The 27300-nt window shown below is 35.9% G+C and overlaps 2 protein-coding genes across 7 annotated transcripts; both read right to left on the bottom strand.

Moving 5' to 3' along the window:
- Positions 1–2945: 2945 nt before the first annotated feature.
- On the bottom strand, positions 2946–7335 carry LOC306885635 (uncharacterized protein). 3 transcript variants are annotated; one of them, XM_079442297.1, is made up of 6 exons: positions 7170–7335; positions 6784–6830; positions 6094–6405; positions 5599–5850; positions 5414–5479; positions 2946–3865 (listed from the first exon to the last, which is right to left on the bottom strand). In XM_079442297.1, coding segments are annotated over exons 1-6 (879 nt in total). In that variant the 5' UTR covers positions 7172–7335; the 3' UTR covers positions 2946–3665. The 3 variants fall into 3 exon arrangements, with proteins under 3 accessions (XP_079298423.1, XP_079298424.1, XP_079298422.1); XM_079442298.1 differs by lacking the exon at positions 6784–6830 and having other exon boundaries at positions 7170–7258; XM_079442296.1 differs by lacking the exons at positions 6784–6830; positions 7170–7335 and having other exon boundaries at positions 6094–6548.
- A 1912-nt stretch (positions 7336–9247) lies between these two features.
- LOC306884971 (uncharacterized protein) lies at positions 9248–22422 on the bottom strand. Of its 4 annotated transcripts, XM_079441250.1 has the most exons (11): positions 22188–22326; positions 19453–19544; positions 18281–18330; positions 14441–14731; positions 14070–14315; positions 13878–13934; positions 11159–11199; positions 10618–10920; positions 10131–10376; positions 9928–9996; positions 9248–9816 (listed from the first exon to the last, which is right to left on the bottom strand). In XM_079441250.1, coding segments are annotated over exons 2-7 (651 nt in total). In that variant the 5' UTR covers positions 19455–19544; positions 22188–22326; the 3' UTR covers positions 9248–9816; positions 9928–9996; positions 10131–10376; positions 10618–10920; positions 11159–11194. The 4 variants fall into 4 exon arrangements, with proteins under 4 accessions (XP_079297376.1, XP_079297374.1, XP_079297375.1 ...); XM_079441249.1 differs by lacking the exons at positions 9248–9816; positions 9928–9996; positions 10131–10376; positions 10618–10920; positions 11159–11199 and adding exons at positions 12202–13475; positions 13663–13775 and having other exon boundaries at positions 22188–22422; XM_079441247.1 differs by lacking the exons at positions 9248–9816; positions 9928–9996; positions 10131–10376; positions 10618–10920; positions 11159–11199 and adding an exon at positions 12202–13471 and having other exon boundaries at positions 13874–13934.
- Between the last annotated feature and the right edge of the window lie 4878 nt (positions 22423–27300).

Consider the following 27300-nt stretch of genomic DNA (forward strand, 5'->3'; position numbering starts at 1 on the left):
AGGTCACTACTGTCTCCTAATGTAATGTTGGATTTAGTATTAGTCCATTTTTGTTTATGTATATGGCATTGCACTTTCATAATTATTAAATTAATCACCACATTCTGCTCCAAAATTTTATTAGATGTTCAATATCGAATACTAAACAACTGGGTAAATACACATTCATAAAATAAGAGTTTTATGGATTATTTTTTTAAAAGACATGTAGTGTCAATGGTCTCCAAAAAAAAAAAAAAAAAAAAAAAACGTGCTGCTTGTGGTATCCTGCAGACGTCATGTTTGTCAGAAAGATTCAAGTATATATCGCTGCAGACAGGAGACAAGTAGGAGGAAGTAATGCGGTTATGCATTTAATGCAAGAAACAGGAAGTCAGGATGTATTGGGCGGAGCATCAGTTGTTCGTATTACGGATGTTGCGCTCTCACAGCATAAGCATGACTGATTATAATGGGATCTATTTACTGACAAAGGCTATAATATGATAACATTTATACTGATCAGGAGTTTTATTGTATTTTGTCACGTCGCACTTGATTAATGTATAAAAATGTATTAATAATTCAGCTGTATGCACAGTTTACTGATTTTGATGGTTTATATTCACTGACATACAAAACACAAATCATTGGTTCTGTTGTATTTTATCGCGTCGGGTGAAGCCACGGTGTCAACATTCATCTTGCTCATGAAAACATTTTAAATATATAGATTTTTTAATATTACATTTTTATACATTAAGTCCGAAAGTCCAAATACACAAGCAAGAGCTTTTAGAAGTAATTTTTCCTGCGACCAGCCAATCGGTGTAATCATTAATTTACAGTTCATAAACAGTTTAGTAACTATTACAGTTTTTTTTATCAAATATTTGCATAGTTATAACAGGAAACACTGGCATCTAACAATGCCTTGGAAAAAACAGTTAATCTTAAAAAAATCATATTCATAAATCCAAATATTAAATAAAAGTTATCGACTAAGCATGTGTCCTATTCTGTGTCCTAAAGCCCTGAAACATTGGTGTCTCATATTTTACAGCAGTTGCTGCAATTTATGAAAGAAATCAATTAAATCTGTGCGTGTGTGAAAAAATCAGATATAACCCCCTTTGTAATTATTAACATTTTCATAAGTAACTAATTTAATTACACTTTTTTTCACAGTAATTGTAACTGATTACAATTACATTTATTTTGTAATTAAATTACGTAATTTAGTTACATGATGTAACTAGTTACTCCACAACACCGTACATATACACATTATAGACAATATGCACACACAGCAGCATCATCATAATACTGGGTGCTGTCACTGCCTTCAACATCCCCAACTCCTCTGTGCCCAGAATGAGCAGGGCAGTCTTCAGGATTTTGAGAAGGCTGATTGCTTTCCCCACTGCAGATGACCTGGAGACAGTGGGAGCAGGTTTTGCTCAGCTGGCTGGGTCTCCAACTTCATATGGCTGTCACATCCGAAGTGAACCACCAGCAAATGAACTGAGCCATGCCTTTGAGCCAGATGTTGTTGCATGCTGTGCTCCACAACCTCTTTCTTCAGAACAGGGACATTGTTGATCCAGAAGTTGTGAGGATCATGATGATGACCAACCTGAATCCCGAAACACAAAGCCAGCGCAGGAGAGAATGTGTGGGACAATCTGGCCACAGGTGTGTCTGCACCTGGTCTTCAAGTGCATTATTACCTGTAAGACAATTTAACAGGTTAAAGGATTAGTTCACTTTTAAAAAAACTTTTGCTGATAATTTACTCACCCCCATGTCATCCAAGATGTCCATGTCTTTCTTTCTTCAGTCGAAAAGAAATTAAGGTTTTTGATGAAAACATTTCTCCATATAATGGACTTATAAGTAATAATTGTACTTAATCTTTTTTAAAATTACGAATCTCAGCATAATTGTACGTTTCAGTAACACTAAGCAGGGGAAGTCCATTAAACACTGTGCAGCTTCTGGCTGTTTGCTTCCACGTCCACATTTACAGATGCATGATGTTTAGAGCGCTTGAACAAGATCTCTGATTTCAGTCTGATCTCAGCTGTTTGAGTCTGAATGTCATGCAGCTGTTTAGATTGTAAGTAAATGCCGCAGACATGAACTGTTTAAATTGTATCTTCAGATTTCATCATAATATATATAAATATTTATAGAAAAATATTTTTATGACCATAGTGGAAAAAATTACTTAAAGGGGACATAACACACACAGTTTCACCCAATCTCATGTTAATAATGAGTACCTATAGAGTAGTACTGCATCCTTCATATCATCAAAAATACTTTAGTTTTATCATATTTATAAAAGAAAGATACAGTTTTACAATTCTCTCCAAAAAAAAAGCAGAGCTCCTGGAGGCGTGCCGTGTGGGCGGAGCTAAAGAGTGTCGAGCACATGAACGCCAATCACCAACAAGAGACATTTGATGCCGTTTCACTTATCATCTGCAGTTCTGAATCATGACCCGGGACTGTTTTATAGCTGAGACCGCTCCATCTTTCAGCATCAAACGATGTGCAAATCCAGCGTCGGACTGGGCCTTGCTTATAAAACGTTCGTCAACAAACACACTTGTGAAACTCTGTTGCTGCTCCGGCACAAAATACTGCATCCACTGTTTACGTAATGCTGGGTTCTTCAGGAAGCTGAACAAGGTTATCTTTCACACACAACCAAAAGCACACTTCCTTAGAGACATTCCTCCCGAGCGAGTCCTGTGAGAAATGCCCATATAAGGAGTTCGGCCCTTGTTTACTTCATGAAGAGCCAATGAAGAACCACGATTAAAAAAAAAAGTTTTTGTCACAGAAGTACTCGTCCAGTACCCCCCCCCCCCCCCCCCTAATTCGTACAAAAATACATATGAACAAACAACACTCTTAAAAGATGTGCTTTGCAACTTTTCTTTTATTTTTTATTTTTTACAATAACTACTTTCAAAACAGTTTTACAAAGAATAATGCAAATGCTCTATTAAACTTAAGCTAAATGAAACTTAATTACAGATACTATACAGATTATATAGTACAGATTGCCTCAAAACAACTTTACAGTGATAAACATAAAGACATGATACAAACAAACTGCAATATTTCAGACATATGTTGATAGAATCCTTTGCAGATCTATTGATCAGATCAGCTGAAGACTAATTACGAGTAACCAGTGACTAGTATGGGGTCAGAATTGTTTCTTTACTCGAAATAAATGTAAAAATCAAACATTCACAAATAAATAGAATGAGATCCACAAATATATGTGAGGTGTTTCACAAAAAAATGAATTAAATTCACAAATAAAATGAGATTCTCAAATAAAGACATATTGACAGATGTTTTTATGTCACAAAGACTATGCCTGGCATAGCTGATTCACTTCCTGTGCATTTTTGGATAACTACACACATTTGCTGATTCTTAAAGTCCCCCTGCAGTGAAAATCCAGCTTTTTATGTTGTTTATTTGTCTATGTGGTGTTTGTAATATGCTTTTAGACAAACCATGTGCCAGTCCATTAATCAACAACATTGCTGAGTATTTTGAGGACACAACATCATCAAGTAACTTTAGCGAATGTTACTGTTTCCTCTGTCGTTGTCCGCTAGTAAAAACAGTTTTATCCAGTCATTTTCCGTGTATTGCCATTACATTGTGTTAATTAGTGGATCAGGAGGCTCTGGCTGGTGTGACTGAGTGGAGGCGGGGCTAATTTGCATATTCATAGTAAATGAGGCAAGGGGGGCTGAGTAGGGTAGGGGATTCTTGATGACAAGTGCGATCAGAGCCAGACCCAGCAGAACCACAATAAAACACATTCCAGTACGCAAAATCCAGTTAATTACAGCTGGAAGAGGGAAATTGGGAAGAAAACACATTTTTTATGTTCTTTTGCTCAAATAATCAGTAAAGCTCTCAATGCGTGGGATTAATTTTCCAGCAAACGTATTCCAGTCAATAAATCAAATCATTGAATCAAAAATTTTAAAACACACCTAAATATATATTGCACAAAACTGAAGTACAAATGCAAAACTGAATAGCAAAAAAATAATAATAATATTAATAAATACAAAAATTAATTAATTCAAAAATTGTGAATCAAACATTTAAAAATGCGTTTTAAGGGTTGTGAAACCCTAAACTCAGTTTTCTGAGATTTGAACAGTTATGTGTTGAAAATCATAGAAGTCCATGTTACCAGATGCCTCACTTTATTATTCACAGCAGCATGTGTTGATTTCCTATGACAGGCTTTAAACCGTGAGATCGCATAGAATAAGTGAGAGATGACGTAACTGGTCAAAATGAGCTTTTGTTTTTGCTTTGTATGAGTTCTCTTCAGTAAATCCTGAGTTTTTGACATAAATACAGTTTTGTCATGAAACTCTAGATCAGGGTTCCTCAAATCTTTCCCTGGAGGGCCAATCTGCTGCAGAGTTTAGCTCCAACCCTGATCAAACTCACTTACCTGTGATTTTCTAATGATCTTGAAGACTCTGATTAGCAGCTCAGGTGTGTTTGATTAGGGTCAGAGCTAAACTCTGCAGGAGTGGGCCAGATTTGAGGATGCCTGCTCTAGATGGTGCCGTCTGATAGGTCTAACTCAATCTGACATAACGACATCATTATATAACAGGGCTATTCAATTGACCTATCAGTAAGCCCCTCCCCTTGAACGCAGATAAGCCAATGACAGACGAGTATCAGATGCACGGGGAGCGGAACTCGGGCATCTTTAGGTTTCAGCGCCATAGAGAAACATTGGAAGATCCGAAGCTTGCATCGGTTTGATGGTGTTTATGCTACAAAAAATGCAAAAATGATGTGCCTGTGGTACTTGTAACACTAACTCCAGGTATCCTGAGAGGATGGGCAATATAATTTATTTCATTACATTTCCTGAATCTAAACAAAATGTCCCTAAGTATTCAACCCCATCCAAATGAAGACAAAAACGTTCATTTTCTGGTTGTCATACACTCATTAAGTTACTATATAAACTCGCAGTTCTGAGAAATATAGTCAGAATTGCGTGATATAAACTCGCAATTGGGAGACATAAAGTCGCAATTCTGAGAAATAAAGCATGCAATAAAGCATGCAATGACCACAAATGGAGGAAAACGGTGAAGTAAAGTTCAGTTCCATCACTTAAAATGTACTCAAGTAAAATTACACAATTTTTTAAAAACAATTTTTAAATGTTCTAATAAAATATACTTAATTACAGTAATGGTAGTATTTAATTTGTTACTTCACACACCTAGTTTTGTGCAATAAATAATTTTTTTTAAATGTGTTTAAAGTTTTGATTCACACATATTGCCACATGTGTGACCACAAAACATGTGGTAGAAAATTAATCCCTTATACTGTCTCCTGTTTTACTTACAAACTCGTTCAGTGTCATCAGTTTTGTCATCATCTGTGTGGTTTTCCTTTGAGTCTGTACCGGATCCTGTGAGAATATCAAAGATTAGTTATATAGTTTAGTATCAATCTGTTGTTCATGATGAACATACCTCAGCTGTGCACTTTAAGAATAATATTTCTTATAACATCCACTGAGCTTCTCACCTGTAACAGTTACTCTCATCAAGATTTCATCATCAAAGTCCAGAACTCTGTATGATCCTGAATCACTGGCCTTAAACTCATTAAAGGTCAGGTTTCCATCTCTGACAATCAGTCGATCGCTCCTGACCCCACCTCTTCTCTTCCAGACCACCGTCCACTCTGTGATGATTTTGCTCTGATGTACAACTTTTTTAGTATTGGTCAACAGAACATCCAACTTCAGCTCCTCACCGATCTTCACTGACATCTCGTCTGAACAGACAGTTCATCCTTCATCATTATTATTACGGTGGAATCAATCAAGACCATAATATTAGGGGACAAAATGTAATCATTTAAAATCAGCCTCTATTTAAATGAACTAATCTGAATATAGGATATAACTAAATGTCTTTGCTGGTTATGGCCCTGCATGCAATACTAACATTATGACTCTGTTAACATTACTAGGAAAACCAGAAAGCATGTTGATGCATTGATCAGTGTTGGCTTTACCCTGAATATGAAGGTAGTACTCCAGGGTTAGTCGCTCCAGCATTGACTGAGCATTATTGTAATAGACTCTCAACACATATTTCCCAGCATCACTGAAGCGCAGATCCTTGATGACAATGTTACAGTTTCCTTGTTTAAACACTCGGCCATTTTCACTCTCACATTCTTCATTCTGACAAACATAGATCATCTTTGACCAACTGCTTAAATGATAATGAGAAATCTGTCTGGCCTTAAATTCACAAGGTAGGATGATGCTGTCTCCCTTTTTTCCGGTCACATGTAGAAGTTTAGTTCCTGCACGAGGAGTTCCTGCAAATACAGACACTTTTATACAAAGTATCAATATGTGTTTCTGTTTATTCTCTGTAATCAAGGTCATCATAAAATATTCTTATTTTAGTTAGCTTAAAGATGTATGTAAATAAAATTAATAAGGAGTCAAGAATATTAGCTGTGCCACATTTCAAAAGCTTCAAATGTTGATGAAAAAAATAAAGTTGTATCAGATGTGTCAGTGCAGTTGTATTATTCCTGCAATAATAATAATAATAATATACCGTGGTGGGGAATTTTCATAATTATCTACCACAGTCACTTGACTGAATGACATGAAAGTGAAACAATCAACACATCTCTACATGCAACTGAAAATAAATATTGTCATTTGCAAATAGAAATGATATTTACCACTGTAATAGATGAAGCAAAACAGCATCATTAGAAGATTTGAAAACCTGATGAGAATACAGAAGAGCTGGTTTATGTGACAGATACACATTTATAAAACACTCTCCTGATTGGTCAAATATCTAAACAGTTACTTTCATTCCGTCTGGATATTTAACACGTGGATTATTTGTTAAATATCATTTTTTTTACATTTTATATATTTAATTGTTATAGGCCTATACTAATAACTTAACTAATAAAACCATCGACATAATCACAGATTTAGCATAAACATGTTGAATCATTTCAGGGTAGTTCCCCACAAATAGAAAACAACAATATAGTTACTATAATAGCACAAAAACACACGGACTGTAGTTATATTTAAAAACATGAACGCTTACATGGCTGAAGTTCTGCATGAGTCCCACTGCGTGTTTAGCCAGGATTCAAGACTGAACAAACCGAAAGTATTTCAAGACTGAAGCAAACCGAAAGTATTCCTCATGTGTGTTGTTTATAAACCTGTTGAGGATCGTCTGAAGTTCACTCGCTGAACAAACGTCGAGCACAAAGGGAGTGTCTCCAAAGTTCTCAACATAACAAAATGTATCACTCCATTATTAAAATAAATAAATAAAACTCGTCGTTATCATCATACAAATGTAACTTATTGATGTAAACTACGTGGCGTAGTATAAAAGAATCATTGTAAAGGCGTAAATTCACTATAACATTGTAAAAACATTGTATTGCAACATTTTGTAAGAAAAAAAATGTCTTGGTCTTTCTTTCTTTCTCTTTTGTCTTACAACGTTGTGCAAGACTGAATGTAAATAGAATTTAAACAAATGATTTATTTATGTTCCTATTAAGGCCCATTTGTTCCACACTGTTTGGAATAAATTGCTGTATTGTTCATAATTTATTGAGATGCTCTAATTTATTTCACTTTCTGTTCATATGACCTGATAATGTCCGTGTCATAAATTCACAAACATTTTCCATCCAGTTAATTCTGAACACATTTCCTTTTTTTTTTTAGTTACTTAGATATCCGTGCGGTGGATCAGAGGTAAAACAAGATATAAATACTGTTCAGTTTCTTGCACAGACTGATCATTTTGTGTCTTTAGACCTCAGTGTATCGTCACGAGCTGCTGGGTTTAATTTGTGTGTGTGTTTTTTTCTCTCTCAAAGCCGTGAGTCCCATTGACTGCCATTATATGACTGACAGACAGCGAGTTAAAAATCTTCGTTTGTGTTCTACTGAAGAATCAAAGTCACCTACATCTTGGATGCCCTGGGGGTAAGCAGATAAACATCACATTTTCATTTTTGGGTGAACTATCCCTTTAATGTGACAAATAAATTCCACCTACTTTTATAAGGTTAATAGCCCGATCTGACATATATGTCACCACAATATCTTTGTTTTATATCGATTTGTTCAAGAAATGTATTAAAATCAGGTTAAGAGTAATCTAGGATATGTTATTAAAATATTAGAATTGTTGCATGGTTTGAAACATACTTTTAGCAACAAAAACAAGCGTTGCTGACACTGCAACATGTGCTAACAGACAGACAGAACACCATACTGGAAATGTAGCCATGGCAACAGAAAATGAACACATTGTCACATGATTGAACCTGGGTGTTTATTGCATGTCACTTAGGGTTGAAAGTGTGGGATAATGCTTTAAAAAGGCCTCTCCAGATAATCACCATTGTTTGTGACACCTGCGTCACCGAGGGTTCTTATGGTGTCATGTTGTTAACGTTTGTGATGACTTTTTCTTCAGGCTGCTGACAACCTTTGCTTGCCACAGGAGCTTTAGACAGGTAATATGTCACGTGACGTACCCGCTACACACACCTAGTGACGCATCAGGTTAGAAGTGAGCCTGTTCATGTATCCTTTTGTTTGGTTAGTACAGGGTAGGAAAGTAAGGGCGTGTAAACGCAGAAGACTTGCTTTCATTGTTTTGTTTCTCTTTAGTTAGGTTACAGGTTGAAACTGAGTGAGATTGGATTTATTTCTTTCTTTTTTTTCTTCTTTAGCGTCACTTGTGTCCTTGTTTTTGTTTGGACTATTTTCAAGTAAATATTTCACTAGTTTTTTTTTGTTTATCCCGTTTCTTTATTGTAATAATTATTCATATTATTGTTGTTGCCATTAATATTGTTACTTTTTCCTTTATTTGGTCAAATAAACTACTTTTGTTGACACTTCTGATTGTGTTTTGTCTCCTGTGTTGAGGTTCTTGTGCTGATTCTTGATGTCTGTGTCTAAATGCTGCTGTAGCTCTAAAGGTTTTGTGCATAAAATGTTTTTAAATTCCTTCATAACTTATCTTGTAGAGTAATATTACTACCACAAACAATATGAAATTAATCACAAATCACCCATTGACACTAATTGAGATCAGTGAATCGGGTCATTAGATGATGATATTACCATCAACAGTTAAACAAAACTACTTAATTACAATATTTATTGGATTTCTTATCATAACAATTGTGCGTCACAAACACTAACACTAACATTAAAGAGTCAAGAGCATAACTTTATAAAGTAAACACTGATCACCAAAACAAACATTTGAAGTAAAATATAAAGCTCTGTTATTCATAGACATGTGACAGAAATAAAGTCCAACTGGTTAGTAATAAACGGAGCTGGTAATGCTGTTTAACATACAGAAGGTGCACCGTGTCATTCACACAAACACTAAACACCATCCTGGTAACTCGCATGAAATTAAATAATGCAATTATTGTACTGTAAATTACATATATTTACATACATCTGTTGACAGAATCCTCTGTAAATCTGTTAAATATAAAAATAAATTACAAAAGCAGCGATATCACTAGATGTTCTAGGCTCTCTTTACATTCCCTTGCATTGGGGCCCATTGGTAAGGATATTCTTCCACCTTCCACAAAAATGTGTTTCTTGACACAAGTGTTTCTTGACACAAGGCACAATATAAATCACCAGAGCCAGGACATGCAGTCCAACAATCACAATCCAAAATATTACTTCTAGAAGGAGAAAGAAGGGAAGAGAACACAATTTTATAAAACAAAATAGTTTTTTTTATACTCACTGCTTAAAGATTTAGTAAATCTCTGAATACCTCCTGTTTTACTTACTATATATTGCATCATTGGATTTTACATAATCTGTGTTGTACATTTTTTCCTTTGATTCTGTACCTGATTCTGTAGAGGATATTGAAAGATCAGATATGTGTGTGTGTGTGTGTGTGTGTGTGTGTGTGTGTGTGTGTGTGTGTGTGTGTGTGTGTGTGTGTGTGTGTGTAAATATATATAGACATTTACTGAGTTTTTCTCACCTGTGACTGTCACTGTGATCAAGATTTCTTCATCAGGGTCCAGAACTCTGTATGTTCCTGCATCTGTAAACTCATTAATGATCAGGTTTCTATCTCTGATGGTGATTCGTTCTCTCTGAACTCCATCAGTTCTGCTCCAGACCTCCGTCCACTCTGTGTTTCTTCTGCTCTGATGCTGCACTTTATCAGCGTTTGACAGCAGAACATCCAACTTCAGCTCCTCACCTGTTTTCACAGAAATATCATCTGAGGAGAAACAGAGAGACATTAATCATTATTATGATGGTGTCAATCAATCGAGACCATAAAAAAAAAAGATTGGGAGACCAAATAATTTTGAATCATTTAGAAATCAGCCATTGAAAAGACTTGACAACCACTACTCTGAATATTAGGTGTGATGTGTCAGTGTAGTCCGACACGCAACAGCAATGCAATTACTAAAGGATACCAGAAAGCACATGCTGATGATCAGTTTTGAGTTTACCATGAATATGAAGTTGGTACGTCCTGATCTGTCGCTCCAGCTCTGCCTGATCATAACTGTAATAGATATTCAACATATATGTCCCAGCGTCACTGAAGCACAGATCCTTGAAGACGACGTCACAGTTTCCTTGTTTAAATACTCGTCCACTACAGTCTTCAGTCTCACAGACAGGGATGTTTTCTGACCGACTGTTTAAACTCATATAAGAAATCTCTCTGGCCTCAAATGTACATGGCAGTGTGACGTTTCCTCCCTTTTCTCCTGTCACAGATACAGTGCTGGTTCCTACAGGAGAGGATCCTGCAAATACAGATTCATTTAATAAAAAGTAACAGCTGTGGTGTTTCTCTCTATTATACGGTGGCCGAGAGAGCTCAAAGCCATGCAACTTCAGAAAACACATGCAAATAGAAAAAGCAGCAGCAAATCAAGAAAACATCTTCATCGGTTTGACAGCAGGTGGTGCAAATGCTCACAACACAAATGCATTTTAATTGAAGTGCGTTTCTTTGTTTACATTTCATAAAATGATACTGACCACTATAATTGACAAAGAAAAACAGCAGCAGAAGGTTCAACCTGATGAGAACAAAAAAGGGATATAATGTGAGAAATACAGTATATCACACACAAAAAACACATAACTGACTACAATATAAATTACTCCAAATTTACACTTTCAATTGTATTTAAAGATTTAAATGTCTGATAAGAAACATCAAACTCTAAATCATTCCAGTAATAGGCTACTCAGATTATAAATGATCCCTGAAACACAAAGGGCCAGTGCACTTGTCAATGTAGTCCAATCCAATAATTAACTATATTCATCTAATAATTGGGCTATATCCCTATTAATAAAATCCGTCATGAATCCATAATAAATCATAATCACAACAATAGATATGTTAAACATAAACATGTTCACTCTTTAACACAAAAACACGCAGGCAGGATTTATATCGAAATAAATATAATAATAAAAAACTTACATAGTAAAAGTTCGGTATGAGTCTTTCAAGCATCAAAACTTAGTGAGCTGCTGCAAGTTTCGCGCGAGGAAACAAAAGCAAAAGCATCACACACGTGAGCATTAGGGGCTGGGACACATTAGGTGTTTTCCTTTAGGTACGGTAACGCTTTTATGCTGGACACTCGCAGAGCAAATTAAGGGACTGTCTCAAAAGTGCATGAAAATGATTAAAAAGAAAAGAAAAAAAGATATGCATTGCACGATTTGAAAACATTCAAATGAAATGTAAAGATGTGAATTAAGTACAAAAACATAAATACATGATTTGAAGCTGTGACTGGGATGTTCATTGTGAAGTGTTAGATTGATATTACACTGTATTCCAATATTTTATTTTAACTGGTAGAAACAGGTGTTGTTATGGTATCTGTAATATAGTCAGTGACACTTCTAACACATCAGACATGACTTGGATTTTGGAAATTTAATTTAGTATTTTTCGTTAATCTTTGAAAGATGCAAACCTATATAACTTTCTGCCTTTGTGATCCAATGATGTCATACCAGTTATATCTTCACATACACCTGCCACACATCATACAACACTTGGATTTTGGAAATCTTTATTATTATTTTTTTGTGTGAATTTTTCAAATATTCAAAACTATATAACTTCCTGGTCATGTGACCCAAAGACGTCACACCAGTTGTAATATCTTCACAAAATCCGGACACACATCATACATTTAATATAAATTGGATAAAGAACTGTATCAATAAGCTGTCATCTACTGTATATGGAATCTGATTGTATTGATGTGTGTTCCATGCTCACTTGGCCACTAGGTGACAGTATAACGCGGCAGTAAACCAAGTCCAGGACTGTGTTATAGAACAGAATAAACTCATTCTGATAGCAGGACTCAGTGTGTGAGCCTCATCAATACAACCGTGATATTTTAGTGATAGGTGATAGTGATCCGTGATAGGCCCATGGTTCAGCATGCATGTGATCAGGATTAATTGCAAAATTTTATAGATAATAGAGTACAAGTTTTATCATTTGTACGTGTTTACAAACTCAAGCAATTTACATTTACATTTAGTCATTTAGCAGATGCTTTTATCCAAAGTGATTTACAACCAAGTCTTAACACCAAGTCTCAGTCATTATTCAAATAAGTACAAGCTAGCAAGGGAAGGAGGGAAAGATTAAGGCTTTTTTTATTTTTTTTTTGAGTCTAGGATGAAGTCAAGTACTGCCGAAAGAGATGAGTTTTCAGTTGTTGCTTGAAGGTTGCCAGGGATCCGGCGTTCCGGATAGGGGTGGGAAGATTATTCCACCAGCCAGGAATGGAGAACGAGAATGTTCTGGAGAGTGATTTTGAGCCTCTCTGTGATGGTACCACAAGGCGTCGCTCACTAGCAGATCTCAGACTTCTGGAGGGGATGTAGATTCGTAATAGTGAGGGGAAGTAGGAGGGTGCTGAGCCTGTGGTCGTTCTTTAAGCAAGCATCAGTGTCTTGAACTTGATGCGAGCTGCCACTGGTAGCCAGTGCAAGGAGATGAAGAGATGTGTAACATGCGCTCTTTTGGGCTCGTTGAAGATCAGTCGTGCCGCTGCATTCTGAATCATTTGTAGAGGTTTGATTGTGTTTGATGGCAGTCCAGCTAGAAGAGCATTGCAGTAGTCCAGTCTAGAAACAACAAGAGCCTGGACAAGAAGTTGTGCAGCATGCTGTGTCAGAAAGGGCCTGATCTTTCTGATGTTGTGTAGTGCAAACCTGCAGGATCGAGCAGTTTTTGCAATGTGCTCTTTGAAGGTCAGCTGGTCATAAAAGATTATCCCAATTACTCCCAATCTGAGATCCGTGCAGCTACCTTTGGGTCATGTGGTTGAAAAGAAAGATAGAGCTGTGTGTCATCGGTGTAGCAGTAACACACACACACACGTGTTATAACAATTCACTGTGTTCTCGATACAGTCGTTACAATGTGCAAAATAAGACAATTAGCATTGCATGAACAAACAAATCTTTCAGTTTAGATCATTAGGTTTTCTCAATACCTTCTTCTACTTTCACACCTATATGTTTTGGTTTCCCCACATAAGAATCAGATTCAGAATCAGAATCATACCCAGAGTCACTAAACAGAATACAGCTGTCATAATCAAGTGCTCTACAGATGAAAGGGGAAAGATGAGAAAATATCACCATTTTTTAAATGTTTTTTGACTGCTTAAATTTTTGTAAAGCTCTTAATGCGTTCTGTTTTACTTACTATGTTTAGTGTCATTAGTTTTGCCTTTATCTGTGCTGTCCAGTTTGTCCTCTGATTCTGTAGAGAATATCAAAGGTCAGTCACACAGTTAAGCATCAGTGTTTATGTTGATGTTTAAATCATGATGAATAAAGCTCAGCTGTCCAAATGTTTTATAAATATTAATTTCCACATATCCAAGTGTCTTCTCACCTGTGACTGTCACTGTGATCAAGATTTCTGCTTCAGAGTCCAGAGCTCTGTATGTTCCTGCATCATTGACTGTAAACTGTTTAATAGTCAGAGTCCCATCAGCGTCGGTCAGTCGATCGCTCCAGACTCCATGACCTCTCTTCCACACCTCTCTCCACCCTTCACTGGAGTTTCTCTCCACTTTATCAGCATTGGACAACAGAACACCTAACTTCAGCGATTTGCCTATTTTCACAGAAATCTCATCTGAGGAGAAACAAAGATATTAATCATTATTATAATTGTTTCAATCAATCAAGGTCATAATCACATATTTAGGACTGAGGACCAAAAAAAAAAAAAAAACTTGGTTTGATCAGTTTTGAATTTACCAGTAATATGAAGTCTGTACATCCGCTCCTTCTGCTGTGCCACATTTGTCTGATCATTATTGTAATGGACTCTCAGGATGTATTTCCCAGCATCACTGAAGCTCAGCTCCTTAATGACAACGTCACAGATTTCTTTTTTATATACTCTTCCACTACACCGTTTTGTCTGACAAACATCAATGTCTTTTGACTCGCTGATTAAATCAATGTGAACAATCTCACGGTCTTCAATTTCACATGTCAGGGTGATGTTTCCTCCCTTTATTCCTGTCACGGGTATATCGGTGTTTTCTGCAAATACAGACAGTAAATATTAATTCAATACAAAGCATCAATACTGAACAATAAATGTGGTGTTTCTGTTCAGCTCTGTGGCTGCAGTTGAGACATTCAGGTTCCTGGGCACCATCATCTCCCAGGACTTGAAGTGGGACACTCACATAGACTCCATTGCTAATAAGGCCCAGCAGAGATTGTACTTCCTTCGCCAGCTGAGGAAGTTCAACCTGCCACAGGAGCTGCTGAAACAGTTCTACTCTGCCATCATTGAGTCTGTCCTGTGTTCATCTATAACTGTCTGGTTTGGCTCAGCTATCAAAACAGGCCTCAGAAGACTACAGCAGACAGTCAGGACTGCTGAGAGGATTGTCAGTGCCCCTCTACCCAACCTCCAAGATCTTTATATCTCCAGAGTGAGGAAAAGGGCTGAGAAAGTCACTCTGGACCCTCACACCCAGCTCACTCTCTCTTCAGCTACAGATCACTGAGCACCAGAACAGCCTGACACAAGAACAGATTTCCTGCAGGCTATATTCAGCCTGAACAATTAAACTTTCATAATTATATTTAGTCCATCACAACTGACATATTTATACACAGAATCCTACATTTGTACACTTGTAAACTGCACACTTTGTAAATAACATATCTGCACACTTATAACATATCTGTACATTTATTTCAACAACTACATTTTCCCCCATACTTCTATTCTGTAAATAGTACATTATTTAATTCTGTTTTTCTTATATTCCATCCCTATTGTGTTATTTCTATGCATGTCTGCACTATGTCTGTACTTTCTTCTGCACTGGAAGCTCCTGTTGTCAAGTCAGATTCCTTGTAAATAAACATACTTGGTAATAAAGCTCTTCTGATTCTGTTTATTCTCTTTTATCAAGCTCATTGAAAACATTCTAGTATAGCTAATTTAGTCAACTAGAATAAAAATACATATAAATGAAGGCAATGGAAATGTTAGCGACGCATATAAAACCTTGTGTCGGCTGCCTGTGGGACAATCTGACCATAACGTTATACATCTGCTGCCTAAATATAGAAGTGAACTTAAGCAGCAAGCTGTGGTCAATAAGAACATTCAGGTATGGACGAATAATTCTGTGGAGCAGCTCCAAGACTGTTTTGATGACACGGATTGGCACTTGTTTTTTAATACTGGGAAGGATATGAATTAAATAAACAATTTCAGCTTATATACAGTTTTGTGAGAAAAACGTGATTGGGACCAAAACTCAGAATTTTTCCTAATAATAAGACATGGGTTTCTAAAGACTTGAAAAGGTGTTTGAATGATAAAAAAGAGAGCTTTTTATAGTGGTTTTATTACTTTTAGAGAGTGTAAAAGAGTTGTAAGGGGTAAATTGAGGGGAGCTAAATTACATTATAAGAATAAGATTGAGGAAAATATTACAACAGGCAATGTTCGGCAAGCGTGGGATGGTCTGAATATTATGATGGGTAGGAATGATGAAAGGCATAGTGATCCACCAATTACTATACCTATTAATGATATGAATAATTATTTGAACAGACTTGATACTGAGGTTAGCAGTCTTAACTGCAATAGTATTTGTCAGACCATCCCATAGTGCTCACCTATTAATTTGACGGAGTTAGATGTGGTCGCTTCTATTTCTAAGATAAAACCTGGTAAAGCTGGGGGTCTGATGGTATTAGTGGTAAAGTGTTAAAGAGCTGCTGTTACAAAGTGTATTGATAAGGCTATTTCAGGCTTTGTTGCAAGCTGGAACTGTACCCTCTTTACGGAAAGAAAGTGTGATAGTCCCAGAACCAAAGGGGCCTTCAGTTTATACTGTGAATGATTTTCGCCCTATAACTTTAACTTCTGTGTTATGTAAAACTATGGAAAGGATTCTTGCCAAATATCTAATGTCATCTGTTGTTTCAAGTGTTGATCCCTTGCAGTTTGCATATAGATGAAATAGGGGTACTGATGATGCTGTGTTAACTATGATGAATTTTGTAACTTGTCATTTACAAAATTTAAATTCATAAGCTAGAATTGTATTTTTAGATTTTACATGAGCATTTAATACAATGAGGGTTGGTATTTTGTTAGAACAGTTCATATCTATGGGTGTCAACAGGTGCCTGGTTTTGACGATTAAGGACTTTTTTGTCCCGTACTCAGAGGTAATGGTCAGCTGTCAGATGAATGCACTGTTAATGGCCCTCAAGGAAGTGTCATATCACCTGTATTATTCTCACTGTATATTAATGATTTTATTATTCACAATTCTAACTTTAACTTTTTAAGTATGCAGATGATATGGCTTTGGTAGGACTTCTCCAAAAACATTATATAAATGAGTCGGTTGAATATATGAAATATGTTGAGAACCTCTTGGGCTGGTGTAATAATAATGCACTGATATTAAATATAAACAAAACTAAGGAATTAGTCATCAGTCGTACTAGGCAAGATGTTGCAGTTGTGCCTGTATTGATAGAGAGTCATCCAGTTGAGATTGTTGATAATATTAAATATCTTGGCACATTCATTGACAGTAAACTGAGCTTTGTAGATAACACTAATTATATTTAGAAAAAATGCATGCGATGTCTATTCCTAATATGGAAAATCGGTAGGTTTGGAGTGAGTCAAAACATATTGAAGATTGCCTACAAATCATTGGTAGAGAGCGTGCTGACCTATAATTCAACTTCATGGTATGGGCACCTTAATTGTAAGCAGAAAAATAGTCTGGCAAAAGTCACTAGCATAGATAGTAAAATCATCGGTAGACCACAGAGTAAGCTGGGTGAGGTTTACACCTCAAGATGTGTTGGGAAAGCGGAGTGTATTTATAACTCATCCTCTGTGTGATCAATCTGTTTTATTGCCTTCTGGGAGACGATTTTTAATGCCTAGAGCAGTGGTTCTCAAACCTGTCCTGGGGACCCCCAGCCAACATATATTTTGTTTGTCTCTCTCATAGGCCACACACAGTTCAAGTCTTGCAAATTCTACTAATGAGCTGATGAGTTGAATCAGGTGTGTTAAATGAGGGAGACATACAAAATATGCTGTGGTTGGGGTCCCGAGGACAGGTTTGAGAACCACTGGCCTAGAGCAAAGACAAATATCTATAAAAGATCTTTTGTACCTGCTGCGGTCGGATTACTTAACCAAAAGGTGTGATTCAGTATGATGTTCTTCTTATGTGTTTTGTAGTAGGATTATGTGTTTATGTGTGTATTTGGTTTTCGCTGGTGTGGTCAAAGACAAATTTCAACCATGGTTGATAATAAAGATGTATTGTATTGTATTGTATAATCAGTGGAACATCATAACATTTTACTGTTGATTGCATTATTATACTGTAGCACATGTGTCTTTGGAGCTGTAGTGAATTTGAACAATGTTTATTCAAATAAATGAACTGCAAAGATAAATCAGTGACTTCATGATGTAATATGCTGGGAAACGTAAAACAAATCAACAAATGTCAAAGGTGCAACTGAGAAAAAAACTGACTACAAGAAATGGATACGATTTATGAAGAAAATGATACTGACCGCTAAGATAGACAAGGCAGAACAGCAGCAGAAGATTCAAGCATCTGAACCTGTTGTGAATACAGAAGAGCAGTTATGAGACAGATACAGACATATATCACAGACATGAATGCAGGAACAAAATATGGACACTAACTGAAATACTGCCAACTCGAAACCTTCACTTTCATTTTTATTTAAAGATTTAACACACAAGCACGGATTGAAATTAACTTTTTTCACTCACCAGCCAATTTGGCTGCTAAATTTTTAAGTTACCGGCAATTCGTAACTTCTACTATCCAAAAAAAAACAACAGAAATAAACCAACAGCTTGAGGTGGTCTACACTGGACGTGACAAAGCAACCGTTGCAAATCATTGTGTGTCAGTACTAACGGTGTGCGATATTGACCAAAAAATAATAAAAAATCTCAATATTGTCTGGGATTTTATCAATAAAGATAATTAGACGATATTTTGCTGAGCATGTTATTGTGCTGATATCTTAAGGACTGCCGTGGACAGCTGACATTTAGGCTGTTACTAAACAAATGAAATCAGTATCAATAAAACTCATCTTTGCTGAAGTTTATGGCATTTAGATGTATTTACACGTTAATGCAGCTTAAAGGGACATGGAGTGCTTTAACCTGCAGTTAGAAATGCATAAATAAAGTTTTGATATTTTAAACATGAAATGTTGAATACTGATATTTGAAGTTATTTTAAAAATGAAAAGATACTTTAAATGTGAAATTAAAACCGCCAGCAGGTGGCAGTAAGTCACTGTTAACAAGTGAGTCATTGCCACTGAACCGAATCATTTAAAGGTTGATTTATTCAGAAACAAAACACTGTCGTGATGCTCAGAGACACAAAACAGTGCTGGAGCTGTTTGGAAAGTTTTTTGTTGGCTAAATAGTGCAAAAACTGGCAATATGGTGTCTAAAACGCAAGTCTCTTGATACTAACTTTTTTTTTATTTAACTGTTGTATAAAATCAATTAAAAAAATGTTTTTTTAAAAATCTTAGTTATTGTTATCATCGTAATTGTAATGGGCACATTAAGTTTAAAGACTGTGATACATTTCCTTGGCATCACAAGCAGGTTTAGTTGTCCAAAAACACATATGATAGAAAAAAACAAACAAACAAACATTGTATTTATATTTAAAAACGTGAAAACTTACATGGTTCAGAGCCAGTGGTCAGCTACAATAACCAGGTGATAGACTGGAGATCTTCATGTGTCTTTCTCAGCCCAGACCAGATACAGAACTACCTGCGAAACAAAACACAGGGGGTCGCTTTTGATTACCACAAAAATACATTTTTCTCAACTTAATTTATTACAAATAGGTGTTACCAACTGAAGTATTTTTTTTTTAAGTTGATCCAACTGTTCACTTTTTCCAGTGCATCTATCATAGACTGTATAAAAACAGGTATCTATTTACAAACGTTTAAGACATTTACACTTTATAAATCACTGCAGTCCAAAATGTAAAAAAAAAAAAATTACGGTAACACTTTCTATGAAGCCCATATTTATAATACATTATAAGGGTATTCTTAAGGCATTATAATCAATGCATAATGCACTATAAACAACCTTATAATATGTTATATCGTCTTATAACAACAATTATAATACATTATAATGCTTACACATTTGTACATATAACTTTTAAGATTATGATTATTTATAACACAATGAACACCATATTAAATCTACTTTTACAGTAGATTTACAGATAATGGACTATATATCTTGACATTATTTAAGATCTGTATAGTATCTTACTACAGTACATCTTGTAAGTGGTCAGGTGTGAAGTGATATTTAAATGTGTTCCCTGTGAGGCTAATATTAATATTGATGTGAGCTAGTTAATCATTTTAACTGATAAAAATGCAATGTTTTATAAAGTGTAAATGTCTTAAACGTTTGTAAATAGATAGCTGTTATGTTGATGGTATTCTTTAGACAGCTGTTGATAAGTTACTCTGCAACTAGCAGTCATTGGAGTATAGTAGTATGTCTGATAAATATATACTAACACTTTATTTTGATGGTTTCCCAACAGACAAACTGACTATAAGCAACTTTGCAAGAACGTCAGCATTATACCCTAAACTTAACCTGAGTCTACTGATGCTCTCATGAGAGTTAGCTGACATGTAGGTGCTAAGATGCTTCTAGTCAATACACTAAGAGTTGACATGTGGTTACAGAGTAACTTATCAACAGCTGTCTAAAGAATACCATCAACATAATCAAACTGATATTACAATAAAAATAGTTCAAAGCAACCTGATCTGATCTGATCTTATGGCTGTTTGAGAGAAAAAATATTACTATTATTATTACTATACCTATAAGTGGTCATTTATAGCTTTAGGTAAAGTATAAGAAAGGTGGCAAGATATGAGACTTATAATACATTATAACTATGAGAAATATAATCCATTGAAACTTAAAATGATGCAACGTGTTCACTGTGTTATAAATCATCATACTCTTAAAAGCTATAATCGCTAATAAGTAAATATTAGAATACTAATATTAATATAATGCTAAACTAATACATTAAAAATGTTCTTATGAATATTCACAAGATGATATAATATATTATAAGGTTTTTATAATGCTTTATGGATTATTTAAAGGAGCACTGCATAAATTCTGAAAGTCACCAGGAGCCTGAACTGATAACCAATCAAATCTTCTGTTGGTTTGTACAGCCCAAACGTGTAGCTCGAGTCCCGCGCACGCGCAGCTTGCTCCGAGGCGACTTCCCGTTAGGAAGTGTGCACTGTGCAGTGCAGAGAAGGCATGGGAAGTTCGGATCATTTTACCAACTCGGACCTTTGAGTCTCGTTCAGCAAAATGAACGAATCTTTTTTCGAGTCATTTCGTTCATTTTAGCAAAATATAATTCAAATGTTATCTGTTACTTTCCAAACACATCTACTACTTATGCAAACGTTTATCACACTACAAACAATACAAAACTATGCTATAAGAAACAGAAAATATTACTTAATTGTTTACCTGGGTCTTTAGTCTATGATTAGCGCACCACCTCTTATCTGACAAGTGTTCGGGTTTGAGTCGTTCGTTCATCACGTGACAGCCCCGTACGCTTAACCAATGCAGCGTGAGCCGGAAAGAGAATTGATTAGTTCTTGATCGAGTCTCGGGTTTGAGTTGTTCCCGAGACTCGATATAGACGAACTAACCAATTCTCTTTGTCGCTAGATTTAGCGACTTTTCAGACCCCCCTAGCGACTTTTTTCCCAAAAAGCGACTAGCGACAAATCTAGCGACTTCTTTGACAAACCTTAGCGAGTCTCTGTGATCGCTGGTACTGCCGCAACGGCTCGAGGTCAGCGCGCACGCACCTCTTTCTCTGCATCTGCTCTGTTCAGTTTTTTATTGAGAATTTGATAAAATGAACAATCGTTCAAGAACGACCCATCACTATTGTCAGCACTGAGCGAAGGACAGGGTGAGAAACAACGAAGCATGCACAGACGCCAGTTTTGTGACGTTAAACTAATAGTTGAACATTGCCAATAAACGTCAGTGTTAAAACTGCGTATTTATACCAATTCCATACCATGAATCATGTCATTCTTCATTTTAATGTGTAAAATGAGCCGATCTGAGCGACGCGATTTTATAAATCAGATGAATGAAGAGCACGCAGCTCAAGTTACATTCAATCTTTATAAACTGAACATGAGCGATTATTGCGATAGAAAACACTGTAACGGTTTGCACTGATTATGAAATATTTTTGTTTGCTGGGGTGGCTATAGATATTAATAAGGATAAGAGGTAAATGCGTCCCTGTACAAAACACACACCTGCTGATTTACTGACAGAAAAAGCGAGCAGAAAAGTACAGAAACTACTTACTATTTGTTCTGAGGTGGAGACTCCGACTCAAACTTCAGCGTGTTCTCTCTCTTAAACTACGAGTCTCATAAACAGCCTGTTCTCTTCTCTCATTCGACAGTGTGCGGTCTTTTGACTCACCAACACTCCTCCAAAAGTTAGTTCCCCGCCCCTGGATGTTTGTTCTGAAGAGAGGAGCTACTGCATATCCTCTGAAATCACGTGACTTGGTTGGTTCGAACATGTCCGAAAGTATAATTCTCACAGATGAGAGCTTTGTTTCTCAGAGGAAATGTCTGGAGTCTGAAGGAGGAGGATGATCAGTCTTTATTGGCCTCTGCTGGTTATTCTATCAAAGCAGACTGAGCTGTGTGTGGCCTGTTAGCTTGCATATGACTGATGTGTGTGTCTAGATTTCTACAGAGTATAAATATAAATATTATATAAATAGTAAATATACTATTTATATTTTAAATAATTATAAATATATAATTCATACAAAAATATAAAACAACAACTAAAATGTTTATTGTAGTTGTATTAACAACATGTTTCAAAGCAGATTTACAAAGAATAATACAAATGCACTATTAAACAAACAAAACCAACATATGAACATTATTTAAACATATATTTAAATAGAAAACTGAAAGAAATATATATACATATGTACATGCACACTGTCTTTTTTGCATGTTTGCCATTTACGTTATGAATACAATTTTATTTTATTTTATTATTTTTTATAAACAACCATTAATGGATTCAGTAGAAACAATAATTCTTAGCTGATCAGTTAGGACTGGTCATCTTTAATTAGCAGTCTGCTTTAGATACACTGTAAAGTATCAGGAGAGTATCCTCCTGCAGTCCTGTGAAGTAAAAGCACTCAGATTCAACACTCAGAGTGTTTCAAATCACTCCATAGGCGTAATTTACGGGTGGGACGGGTGGGACATGTCCCCACCACTTTTTACCAGGCTCGATATTGTCCCCACCACTTTTAAAAAGTATCTGAAAAATAGATTGCGTAAGGTATATATTAAAGGAAAAGCACCATCTACAAATCGTCACTCTTCATAATCTAATTCATTCATTTAACACATTTTTCCGCCGGACAGAAGCTTTTCAACGTCCTCAAAGATGAATATTAAGTCTCGTTGTGAAACTATCGCGAGATACGCGATATGCGTCATGGGATATGTAGTTTCCTTTCCCTATAATTAATTAGTCTACAGATCCTGTACCTCTTTTAAAATGTATTTGTAGTCTACAATGTTAATACTGTATTTTAGTCTTAAGGTCTCTGCACACTGAGTCCGAAATTTTCTCATGCGTTTTATCACATTCGCAATCTTAAAAATTCGTCACGCACAGAGACCTACACTGAGTCCGATGCGTTTTAATTAATCCGTTGGGGAAAAATTCACAAAACTATACAAAATGTCTTCAAGCAGTGAGGATGATTTTGTTGTCCTCTCTCTTTTTAAAAAAAGAAAAATAAAAAGGAAATATTGGGTCCATCCAATCCTTAGATTGCGCAGAGAGGAAGGAGAGTTCCACCTCCTTATCAAAGAGCTGCGGGATTATCCCGAGAGATTCAAAGTTTATTTCAGGATGTCAGTGCCTCAGTTTGATACTTTGCTAGCGATACTGAATCCACATAATAAAAAGAAGACCACCAATTTCCGTGAACCAATTTATCCTGAACAGAGACTGTCTGAGGTATGGACACACACACACACACACACAAACATCGAACTGCGGCATCGGAAAGGTGCGCGCCAGGCATAAAAAAATAAAATCTTTATATTCTGTATCTTTGTATTCCGCAATTTGTTTGTCATAAAGTGCTCTCTGCTGCAAGACGAAGTGTATTAATTTGTCTGACACTATTTTGGATTTTGGCTTTCGCTTGTACGGTGGCTCTGAATTGTCAAAACACCTTCTCAAAGCATCTCAAAATGCTTTATACGGATGCGAGAAACGCAAAAAATCGAACCCGATCCGAATTTATTTTTTGACGGACGACAATTTCGGAGGCAGTGTGCAAACGTGATTGACAACGTGAGGTCGTATTTATTTTTCAACGTGCGAAAAATTCGGACTCAGTGTGCAATGTGCGTGGCTGCTTCACTAAAAAGCTTCTTATATCACTTCCACACTTTCTTTTGGACATTTTGTTGATGTTTTAACATTTATGCTATAGGTAGCAACATTTACCATTAACTAGCCTTTACATGTGGGGTGGGGGAGGAAAAAATAGAGCTTTTATAAAAACGTCATAAAAAAAAAGATTCGTCAAACAATTTCATTTATTTAATTAATAAAGGTAGTTTAGCCATTTTAAACACAAATTAACCCTCATTCATGTTTTACACGAGGTTTTGCGTAGTTCAGGATTGGTTAAATTATTTGATTGGATGAGGAAACATTTTGTGGGCTTGTCTTGACTCTTGACGTAATGTTGAGCGCGTGCATCGATCACACCTGCTTTTAGCAAGTTGTCCGGCTGGTATTAAGAGAAAATTCATTCATTCAAGTAATTCAAAGTGGAATGAATCGTAATACACACACACAATTGATTGGGGATTAATGAATACGCTGCAGCTGAGCATTTATCTTGCGTATTTTGATTGATATTAGCTACCCTGGATGTGTTGTGATAAGCAAAACGTAACATTCACATTGTGAATGTTACGTTTTGCTTATTTGGATGTTTATAGACATATTTGTGAATGTGATGCATGTGTACATCAAAGTGAAAATTAAGTGCATTTCCAACTCTGAACTCAGTCCCCAAGTAAATTCAGTTATTAAATAAACAAATAGCAAAACGAGTTGTGCGGTGTCCCCACCACTTTTCAAAGCAAAGTTACGCCACTGAATCACTCCCTACACCCTCGTTCACTATTCCCTACATGAGTTTACTAATATAGCCCACCTGACAGAGAGAATGAACACTAATGAGTGAATTCAGCCAAAGATGAACAGCTGCTGTGAACAAGCACTGAAGAAAAGAGCAAGAAATGAAACTACAACTGACTTCAGCCACAGCCTTAGATGAAATCACCTGAAATAAAGATATATAAAGACAACTCCACAAACAGCATCACCAGCTCCACGCAGCTGCCCTGAATAATGTAATGATGCATATTAAAAATACTAAATCATGCTCACACATATATAGCAGTTCAAATGCTGACTGATATGTGATATCTGATTTTATAATAGTTTACGGTCTTGACCATGGTGAACATATTTAGAAAGGTGTGCAACCCTGATTTTAGGCAATTAAGTAAACATAAATATAAAACTGTGAACAAATGAAAAAAAATTTTTTTTAAATAAATAAGAAAGCAGCTGTGACAGCTCAACAGTGTTCGGTCGCTCTGAGTCCTTCAGATGCAGCCTTTAGCAACAATTTATCAATTTTCTGTCAAGAAATGTTATTTTCATTTTCAAAATAATCAGCGATGGACTGTAAGGAAGTACATTCATTAGGCATTCTTGTACAAATGTGAAGTAATAGTTTTTTGGGGGGGTTTTCTCTCCCAGGACAGCAACGCTACAAAGATGTGGTCTTTTACAACATGATGGATTGTTGTAGATTAAACTACCCGACAGTATATGAAGAGGACAACTTTAAACTTAACAACCTTGAACATATTCTTAATTCAGATGCAGCACACAGCAGTGCAGCAGTAATATTAATACCAAACCATCCTGACAAATTCCTCTTCAGAACAATACTGTGCCTTTACTTTTACTCTCAATCCCTTAAATATATTAGAGTATGCAAGACAATGCATACTCTAATATATGCATACTCTATGCATATATTACTCAATGCATACTCTAATATAATTGGAATTTTCTTTTTTGTCGGGGTGAACTATCCCTTTAACTAAGGTTTTAAATAGTAGTTTTTTCTCCAATGTGGTAGTAGTTACTAAAGGTAGTTTACTAAAGTACCTCAATATTTATTTGACTAATTACTTAGTCTTTTCCTTCTTTCCCTAAATCAGAGCAGCCCCTGTACTGCAGGATAGAGCTGAATGTGCCGGCGCTGGACAGGTGTTTAATGGTGTTGGGCCCTGACGGTGCTGCTGGATCTTCTGAGAAGGGCCACAATCCAGAGCCTGGTGTTTCTCTTCTCTCTGGCCAGTGGTACATCATACAGAGTGGTCTCCAGAGTGTTTGACATGCATCGTTCCTCTGTCCACCGCATTGTCCTCCGAGTCCCTGAGGAGTAATTCACCCCAGAAGACCTGGAGGCAGGGCTGGGCTTAAAACTGATGTTGTTTTTCTGATGTTAAACCTAAGCTATGCTGTAAATAGCTGGAAAAATACTTTCAGGAATGTATACAACAGTTTGTTTTAGTTTGTAAAAATGTATTTACAGGACAAAAAATAAAGGTATAGAATAATCACCTACAAATAAAAACAGTTTAATTTATAAAAGAAACTTTGATTTTTGTGAAAAAGGTAATTTAATGTAGAAATGGCTGGTTAAGCTAAAATGGGCCACAATTTTCAGCTAAAATAGGCTGCATACACACACTTTTATACAGACATTGAGGGTGAAAATAGGTTTATAGGCCTACTGTAGATATGTATCCATACAAAATCTTAAGTTTAAAAAAAATAAAAATACAAGCATACACACACGCATGCACACAATAGACACCAATGCACAGAAACACACACCTATACAACATGATCAGTTCATTTTTAACTGCATTGTTTAATTAAATATTATTTTAAATTCTATTTTATGAAATACATGTATGGTGTTGCTACGGCACACTAAAGACAATAGTGTCAATTTACTGTTAAAATAAAATGATTTAAGCTGAAATAACCTGCTGTTCTCTTTTTTTTGGCCCATTTTACCTGAATTTTGTATCGTGGCTCAAGAAGGTACCTGCTGATACTCTAACTCTCATCATTTTAAAACAATTATACTTTTTCACATTTAAAAAATATAAATATATTTAAGAGACCCATGCTAATTTATAAGAATATCATTATATCTCCTGCATAACGTATTTGATGGTTTTATAAGTCATTTACCAAAACGTGGCCCATTTTAGCTGACGTCACCCAACAAATCCACATAGAAACATTATTT

The sequence above is a fragment of the Barbus barbus genome, assembly GCF_936440315.1.
Source record: "Barbus barbus genome assembly, chromosome: 19".
NCBI lineage: Eukaryota > Metazoa > Chordata > Actinopteri > Cypriniformes > Cyprinidae > Barbus > Barbus barbus.